The sequence below is a fragment of the Rhipicephalus sanguineus genome, unplaced genomic scaffold (assembly GCF_013339695.2).
Source record: "Rhipicephalus sanguineus isolate Rsan-2018 unplaced genomic scaffold, BIME_Rsan_1.4 Seq8086, whole genome shotgun sequence".
NCBI lineage: Eukaryota > Metazoa > Arthropoda > Arachnida > Ixodida > Ixodidae > Rhipicephalus > Rhipicephalus sanguineus.
The window spans coordinates 28,498-37,366 of record NW_023616033.1 but is presented as its reverse complement, the minus strand read 5'-3'; the positions used below and the strand labels follow the sequence as shown (position 1 = coordinate 37,366).

At 52.8% G+C, this 8,869-nt stretch overlaps 1 protein-coding gene across 1 annotated transcript; it reads right to left on the bottom strand.

Moving 5' to 3' along the window:
- Positions 1-4,268: 4,268 nt before the first annotated feature.
- LOC119378375 (uncharacterized) lies at positions 4,269-6,736 on the bottom strand. The gene is made up of 2 exons (XM_037647538.1): positions 6,414-6,736; positions 4,269-6,324 (listed from the first exon to the last, which is right to left on the bottom strand). Exons 1-2 carry the CDS (start codon positions 6,734-6,736, stop codon positions 4,269-4,271), a joined length of 2,379 nt encoding a protein of 792 aa, XP_037503466.1.
- Between the last annotated feature and the right edge of the window lie 2,133 nt (positions 6,737-8,869).

Below are 8,869 nucleotides of genomic sequence, written 5' to 3'. Positions count from 1 at the left end.
TCACTGGATCGCCTCATTGATAGACTTGCCGACTGATCCATCGGCAACACCATCCACTCGCGCGTTGCGTCGTCAAGCCCACCATTTCGCCGTTCGCGACGACCTCCTCCACCGACGCAATTACGGCGACGGCCGCCAGTGGCTAGTCGTAATACCCCGCAGTCTGCGTTCTGACATATGCGAATCGTTCCACTCTGATCCGCAGTGCGCACACTCTGGGGTATCGAAAACCTACCACCGCATTCGCCAACGGTACTTTTGGCAAGGGATGTACCGCTACGTGCAGAAGTTCGTTCGCTCCTGCATCGATTGTCAGCGCCGCAAAACGCCAACGCACCTGTCGCCGGCAGGTCTGCAACCTCTGCCTTGCCCTGACCGGCCGTTCGGGCGCGTTGGCATAGACTTGTATGGACCACTTCCTCTAACGTCGGCTGGTAACCGCTGGGCCATCGTCGCTGTTGACCACCTTACGCGATATGCCGAAACTGCCGCCCTCCCAGCGGCTACAGCGCGCGATGTTGCTTCCTTCCTGCTGCACCGATTCATGCTGCGCCACGGTCCACCCCAGGAGCTGCTCAGCGATCGAGGTCGTGTCTTCTTGTCGGAAGTCGTCGAAGCCATCCTGAAAGAGTGCAACGTTGTTCACCGGAAAACTACTGCTTACCACCCGCAGACGAATGGACTCACCGAACGCTTTAACCGCACGCTCGGCGACATGCTCTCGATGTACGTCGCCGCCGATCACACCAATTGGGATGCCATTCTGCCTTTCGTCACCTACGCCTATAATACCGCCCCTCAGAGCACTACTGGTTTCTCCCCCTTTTTCTTATTGTACGGCAGACACCCGTCGCACACAATCGACACAATCCTTCCATACAAGCCGGATCCGTCTGAGTGTGCGCCTATTTCTGCCACTGCCAGACTTGCTGAGGAGTGTCGGGAGCTTGCCAAGACGTTTACTACGCATGAACAAGAGCGGCAAAAGAGCATTCGCGGTGACACCACCACTTCTGCGCCCACGTTCCGCCCTGGAGCACTCGTATGACTCTCAGTCCCTACCACTGCACCTGGCCTCTCTTCCAAACTGCTGCCCAAGTACGACGGGCCCCTACCGTGTCGTCGAACGCACATCCCCGGTCAACTACCTGATCGAGCCCATTGAACCATCTTCGGACATGCGCCGTCGAGGGCGCGACATTGTCAACGTGGAGCGCCTGAAGCCATATCATGACCCGCTCATAGTGACAAGCAGTTTAGGTCGCCAGGCGGCTCCCTTTTTTCGTACCCGGGGTAATTGTAGCGAAGCGTTGGAAGTCTGTAATGGGTCGCCCTCTCGAGCGCTTCTAGTGGGTCGTCCCCTTCGGCTCTTCTCTGACAGCACGCTCCTCGCGCTCAGAGTCCGCGCTCTGTCTTGACTGTCGCCGTTGTGCTTCGTCGACTAGTGCCGTCAATAACGCCTTTATAAGATAGATAGATAGATAGATAGATAGATAGATAGATAGATAGATAGATAGCTAAGATAGATAGAAGATAGATAGATAGATAGATAGAAGATAGATAGATAGATAGTAGATAGATAGATAGATAGATATAAGATAGATAGATAGCGATCGATAGTAGAGATAGATAGCAGCTAGATAGGATAGGATAGATAGATAGTAGATAGATAGATAGATAGATAGCTATGTCAGTAGATAGATAGATATATAGAAGATAGATAGATAGATAGATAGATAGATAGATAGATAGCATAGATAGATAGATAGATGGAGTGGATGGATGGGCTGGCATGGATGGATGGATAGATGGATAGATAGTTAGATAGATAGATAGATAGGATATATAGATACGATAGATAGATAGCTAGATAGAACTAGATACGATAGATAAGATAGATAGATAGCTAGATAGGATAGATAGATAGATCGATAGATAGATAGAACGGCCAAAGTGTCTGAGGTTCGCTAAGAATGCTTTGCACTTTAATAACATCATGATACAGTTTGAAACCCGCAATAACGAATCGGCGGGGAAAGCACAAAATTTCGCTTCTTGCGGGAATTTCGTTTGGCGCGAGCATGCGGCAGAAAAAACATGGGCATTTACAAAAAACAACACTTTATTTCCAAACGTCAGTAAGTTTGATTTGGCGGGCCTTACCATGCAGCAATTTCATGCCTCTCAATTGGGAATCTCGTTTGCCACGGCACAAATTTCGGCCCACGCACTGGTCAGTGATGGCGGCACTGCGCTGTCACCAGTACCGTCATCAAGTGCGCCTACAGGCGAACCTTCTTCCGGCTCCGCTGGATCAGCGCGGATCAGCCCAGAATAGTGGACAGCGAGTTGCACGCAACGCCGAATTCTTCGGCGATGTCCATTTTTTTCCTGCCCTTTTACACCTCACTGATGATTGCAGCCTTATCTTCCAGCGTGATGAACTTCCGCTTTTTCGTTGGAGGCGGCATCTTCGCAGGTAGCGAAATCGGAAGAAGCAATCGCAACACACAATTCACGCTGCACCAAGCGACCAAGCAAACACTCCACAAATGGCTCCACACACGCGATGGTGTGCGCACAAAGCCGACAAATCCAAGCACAGAGCCAAGCCAACGAATGAAACTCCATGAGGAATGTGGATTTGGCTACGTAGTCCGCGATAACGAGCAGGTGTTTCGGCAAGCCATCATCATCTTCATTGTCGCCAGCTTTATGTTCCTTGTAAACAGTGATGGTGGCTGCCTCTCAAGTGCGCTGTAGCGATAGTTTTGCACAATTTAAGTGTAGCATGAATGCATTTCAGCAGTTTTCGAGTGAAGTTAATGTTGCCAGAGTAGAATATTTTGCGCACTCATGTTTCAAAAATTTCGTTAATGAGGGACTGCGGTATGAATACCTTTCGTGGTCGGGAGTAACGAAATGCATTGACTCCTATGGGCGTTCGCCGGTGCTCCGAAAATATTTCGTTGCGGTGAGAATTTCGTTCCCTCGGGATTTCGTTATCGCGGGTTTCGACTGTAGCGAAAGTGAGGCGATATCTAGCGGGCCGCGACTGAAATGGCTCGTCTTAGTCACGCCTGCATTAACGCGCTGTCCGTTCACCTGTAAGAAACTAGATTATCTCTTTTACCGGCATCATACGAGCACTTTTCATAGCTATCAGAGTCAATCTCGATCTAATTTCTTGAGCGCGATCAACGGTCATCGTTATTACTATACGGTACAAACTAATCGGGATCAAGTTTGGCGCAAACGTAATTCAAATCGCAAGCTCGGAGCCAGATGTCGATGAGTATATCGCGATGGTCTCGAACCCGATCGCTATTGAAGTGACCGTGTAGCAGCACCTGATGTGGCTCGAGCCTAATCCAGATCGGCCCTGATCGCGATAAAAAGTGATTACGGCGATTACTGATTACGGCGTTGATTATACTGGTTACGGCGTTGTCTCCTATATGACGATTAACCTGATGAGTGCCTATGCATTCACATGATGAGGGGAACTCCGGTGCATGTTCGACCATACTGAGATAATGCCGTTTTCAAATAGTATTAACAGTCCTGTAACAGCAAGGGTGGCTCATTTTGCTGAGAGACAATTTAATAATTTTAAATAAGCAATAAACGATGAGTCGAGCTATTCTTCAACGCGAGATTTAGAACTTGCTCAGTGGTCTTGTCGCGTAATTAATACCCGAGCCCTAGACCAAGCATTCTATCTCTTTATTCCACTGCTCGTGTCTACGTCTTTTTTTTTCTCTTTGTCCTCCTTCTTGTTGCCGCGCGGCCGCAATCGTCCGCAACATACTCCCAAGGGGCCAAGGCGATCACGAGGCAGTTGAATCTCTCTGACTTGCCTCTAGAATGTATAACTTTTGAACGGGTCGTTTTATGGTGTGTGCATTTAGGCGTGCGTGCAGCGTCCATCGTTTGCCCCTTAGCTTGCGCTCCAAGAGTTGTAGCCTTCGAGGTGACGACAGCAGCGGGTTCCACACTATCTGTGACCTTGCGAACGCTGGTATTAACCGAAACCTCATTCGTCTGGTCGTGATGGGAACGAGCTCCCAGTGGCTGCGGGTCCCCTGGTCTCTTTGAGCGGCAGTCTTCTTCGCGCGGACACTCCAATCTCGCTCGCGATGCGATTCGCGTTGCCGCTTTGGCGCCACGCGTCAGCTCCCTGGACTCGCTAGCGATTCTGACGGCGACACGGTGCGAATTCTCTGCTGCGACGTTCCGTGAACACACCCTGCTGGACGACGTCGCCATCATCGTCTCCCTGTCCGAATCTCCCGAAGGGTGTCTTCTTCCTCGATCGGTCTCGCTGTCGCTCGAGCCAGACCTGGAGTAGAAACTTCGCGACTCCCAACAGCCTCTGCGGTCGTTAGAATTGCGTGCGCCTTGAGACGTGCGCGTCCTCCAGTTCTCTTTCCAGGCGCCCGGTTGCGTCGGCGGTGTGACCGACCAGCCACGCTGCCTCCACTGAGGTCTGCCCTGTTGAGTACGATCCGGCAGAGAATGCGGTCCATCGACGGCGTCGTCTCGGCAATCGCCGTACCGCGTGTTGTCGTAGTCCCGCGAAGACGTGTCGTTGTTGCCGTGGAAGGGCGGCCGGACTCCGAAGCCTCTGCGAGGACCCCAGCTCCGTCGAAACCACCACCGCTTCCTCCTTGAAGAACGCGCGGATATCTTGGTGGTCTTGCCGTCTGAAGGGCGCAGCCTCTGAAGAAAGGCCGCCGTTGTGACAGTGGGCCGCCGCGGTCGCACCGCGGAGATGAACTTCTTTCGCGTTCCGTAATGCCCTGAACAGTCCAGCCGAACTTGGTTTCCACGGCCGTCAGGTTGCTGGTTAAATGATCAACCTTTCCAGTCGCGACCTTCCAGTAGACGTCGGAACCAAGTAATACGCTTACTTCCTGTGGGTGCCATGTGTCGGGATGAAAGTTGTCTGCGGCATCATAGTTCTTGTCGCACAAAAGCTGCAAAATATCAGTGCTGAGCGGCGGGCTTGTAACTGCACACACTTCGGGGACCTCCAAGGCCTCCGCGGTTACCGCTATGTCCCTACGTTGGCCTCGTAAAGTCAAAGCTACCCGTCGACTGCGCATTACGTCGCGGGGCTTCGAGTGGCCGAACGTCACCAAGGAAAGTTCTTCGGTTCCGATAACCGGGCATCTGAGGTCCTTTGAGACATCCGCTCGGATGAATGTGCGCTGGCTACCGCTGTCAAGAAGAATGCGCACGAGACGCTTTTGGGACCCGCACTCGATCCAGACTCGTCCTGTTTGGAGAAGAACGGCGTTGATTCCGCTCAGGGCGCTTGGGGCCGATGTCACTGACGGCGTGTTCGTGCCTCGCCCGGCGATGCGAGGCTCGTCTTGGTTCACTGTCGTTGCGTTTGCACGAGTTGGGGCTGCCGGCGTGAACAATTCACAGAGGATCGTGAGATGTCGTCGGTTGCACTTACTACAGATGATGCTGCGCGCACGCCGGCAAAAACGCGCCATGTGGTTTTGCAAGCCGCAACGGTAGCAGCAACGAGCAGTGCGCAACCGAGCCCGTTTTTCCTCAGCTGAGAGTTGAACGTTGCAGTCCGCGATGGTGTGCTGACAACTGCTGCATAAGGCGCACACCTCTACAGATTCGGTAGCAAGTGCGGACGCTGTAGGCAAATGTCCCATCGGTGCTGACGGAGATTCGACACCTTCTTCGGGCAGTAACCGCAAGAAAGCAGACGGTGTTCGTCCTGGCCTGCCTTCCTCTCGAACCTCAATTTGTATGCGCAGGAAGCTTAGCATTTCTGCATCGTGACGAGCTCTTTCTTCGGGGGTCGCTATAGCGGACATATCCTGCGCGTCTTCTTTGGACTTCTGCCGGTAGAGGATCGCGAGGTCGTCAGGCAGGCAAGTCATTAGGACGCGGTTGAGGACCACGTTGTACTGGTCGGGTGAGACGCCCAAACCGGTCAGTGCCGAGACGCGAAATTGTACCTTGTCGTAGAGTAGGCGAAGTTTGTCGACATCTGCCGAAGACTTGACTGGTGGTAAGGCGAGCAGGTGGTCGATGTGCTCGTTGATGAGCAAGTCGCGTCGACCAAATCGCTCCGTCAAGGTCCTGATGGCGATCGCATAATTGTCCTCCGTGAGTCTAATACCTTCGATGGCTCTCTTCGCGACGCCACTCAAATACGAGAGGAGGTACTTAAACTTCTCAATCGGCAGAAGGTCTGCCAGTCGCGAAGTGCGCCGGAAAATGTAGGTATCTGAAGTTTCGGCAGGACCACTGCGCGATGACGCGGCACGGTTGCTGGGCCGGGTGTCCCCTCTGTTACACGAGGTGCAGCGTCAGTGACCTCGGTATGCGCTGAGCTGCCGGCCCCAGCGACGTCGGCGTTCGGTAACGTAGCCTCGGGCCTTGAAGTCCTCGTTGCCGTCGCTGTGTTGGCGTGTTCGCGCAGGAAGAAGCGCGCTCGAGACACGGCATAGGACACCTTCCGGTCGTAGTCTTCCGCGGCCTCGAGCTCTTCGTCGTAAGCGTCATCGTCGGTGGCGTCGAGGATTTGCTTGTTGAGGTTGCCGAGCTCGACGTTCTTCTGAGTCAGGTATGTAACGTGCGAATCAACTTGAGCGGCATCGGGAGCCGTGGACTGAAGTTCGTCGGTCAGGAGCGTAATTGTTCGTGTGACGCTGGCCCTGACGACGCCACGGTTCTTGCGGAGCCGTTCCAACGATGCCATGGAAGCTGGAAGTCTTGGAAGGGCGATGACCGGGGGGTTTTCGGCACCAGAAAGAATGTCGCGTAATTAATACCCGAGCCCTAGACCAAGCATTCTATCTCTTTATTCCACTGCTCGTGTCTACGTCTTTTTTCTTCTCTTTGTCCTCCTGCTTGTTGCCGCGCGGCCGCAATCGTCCGCAACAGGTCTACCACATGTAGCGGTCTATTTTGACGACATTCTCATAAATGGTGCAAATGATGCTGAGCACTGTCGCAACCTCCATGAAGTACTAGGCAAACTTCAAGAATCTGGCCTCAAGTTGAAACTCGAGAAGTGCCACTTCTTCATACCCCAAGTTGAGTATCTCGGGTACATTATCAGTAAGGAAGGCCTCTCTCCGAACATGGACAAGGTGTCTACCATTCTGCACGCTCCTGTGCCACAAGATGTCGAGGAACTTCAAAGCTTCTTGGGACTCGTCAACTTCTATCGGCGTTTCTTGCCCAACCATTCTGCACTTCTCCGTCCGTTGCACTTGCTTCTTGGTGATGGAAAGAAGTGGCAGTGGGGAAAGGACCAGCAAGATGCTTTCACTGCCTACAAGCGTCTGGTGACTTCAGCTCCAGTTCTTGTACATTTCCGCCCAGACAGGCCTGTATGTCTCAGCTGTGATGCATCACCTTACGGTATAGGCGCAGTTTTGACGCACAAACACGCCGATGGCCGAGAACGTCCAATTGCTTTTGCTTCTAGAAGTTTATCAAAAGCAGAGCAAGACTATAGTCAACTTGACAAGGAAGCACTGGCCTTTGTGTTTGGCGTGGATCGGTTCCACCAGTACCTGTGGGACATACCGTTTGAAGCACACACTGACCACAAGCTACTTCTTGGACTTCTGGGTACCAACAAGCCTGTTCCTGTGCAAGCTTCGCAAAGAGTAGTCACATGGGCTCTGAAACTGTCCGCGTACAATCACAAACTTGTCTACAAACCTGGCAAAGAGCTCGGGCATGCCGATGCGCTTAGTAGACTGCCGCTGCCTAACGACTGCACTGCATTTCCTCGCCTTGCTGAGATCTTCATGCTGGAGGAGGCATATCCACAACTCCTCTCATCAACTGTTGTAGCACGAGCCACAGGGGACGATCCAGTATTGAGCCATGTTGTCCTATCTGTGTTGAAAGGAGAAAGCCTCCCAGCGAGACCAGAGTGGAACCTCTTCAATGCCAGCAGTGCGGAATTCAGTCTCCGTAAAGGCTGTCTACTATGGGGATCAAGAGTCGTGATTCTGAAAAAATTCCTGGCCCAGGTACTTGGTGTGCTCCATGCCAGCTACCCGGGTATTGAGAAGAGCAAGATGATCGCCAGGAGCCATGTCTGGTGGCCAGGCATTGACAATGACATTGCAAACAGTGTGAAGAGCTGCGCTACGTGCCAGGCTCAACATCGACCTGCCCAACCAGTGCAGCAGACACCCTGGCCTTTTCCACAGCGACCTTGGTCTAGGCTTCACATTGATTTCGGGGGACCATTTCTAGGCCATACATCCATGGTTATAGTGGACGCCTTCTCGAAATGGATAGAAGTCTTCCCTGTGTCTTCCACATCAGCAAAAGCTACCATTTCCGCCTTGAGAATGGCATTCGCCCAGCACGGCCTCCCCGACATCATAGTTTCGGACAATGGTCCTGCGTTTACCAGTGCACAGTACCTGGACTTCTTGACTCGGAATGGAATACGCCGCATGCTGGTACCGCCGTAACACCCTTGCGTCCAACGGTGCCGCAGAGCGAGCAGTATAGACTGTCAAAAACAAACTCAAGAAATCTGGGTCGGGCAACTTCCAAACACAACTGTCCCAGTTCTTACAGGACTACACCTAACGAAGTAACGGGTCGGCCACCATACGAACTCCTGATAGGCAGAGCCTTCAAGACACCGTTGGATGTCTTGCGACCAAGCCTGCAGACGTCGGTACTTCTAAGGCGACTTAAGCAGAAGTATGCCGACAGAGGATCCCGGCAGGCTCCGTCATTGCAACCAGGAGACAGCGTGTATGCGCGAAACTTTCGACAGGGAGCACCATGGGTGCGGGCCAGTGTTGTCGACGTCACTCCGCCGTCGGCCCGTGTCATTCTCGACGATAGGTCT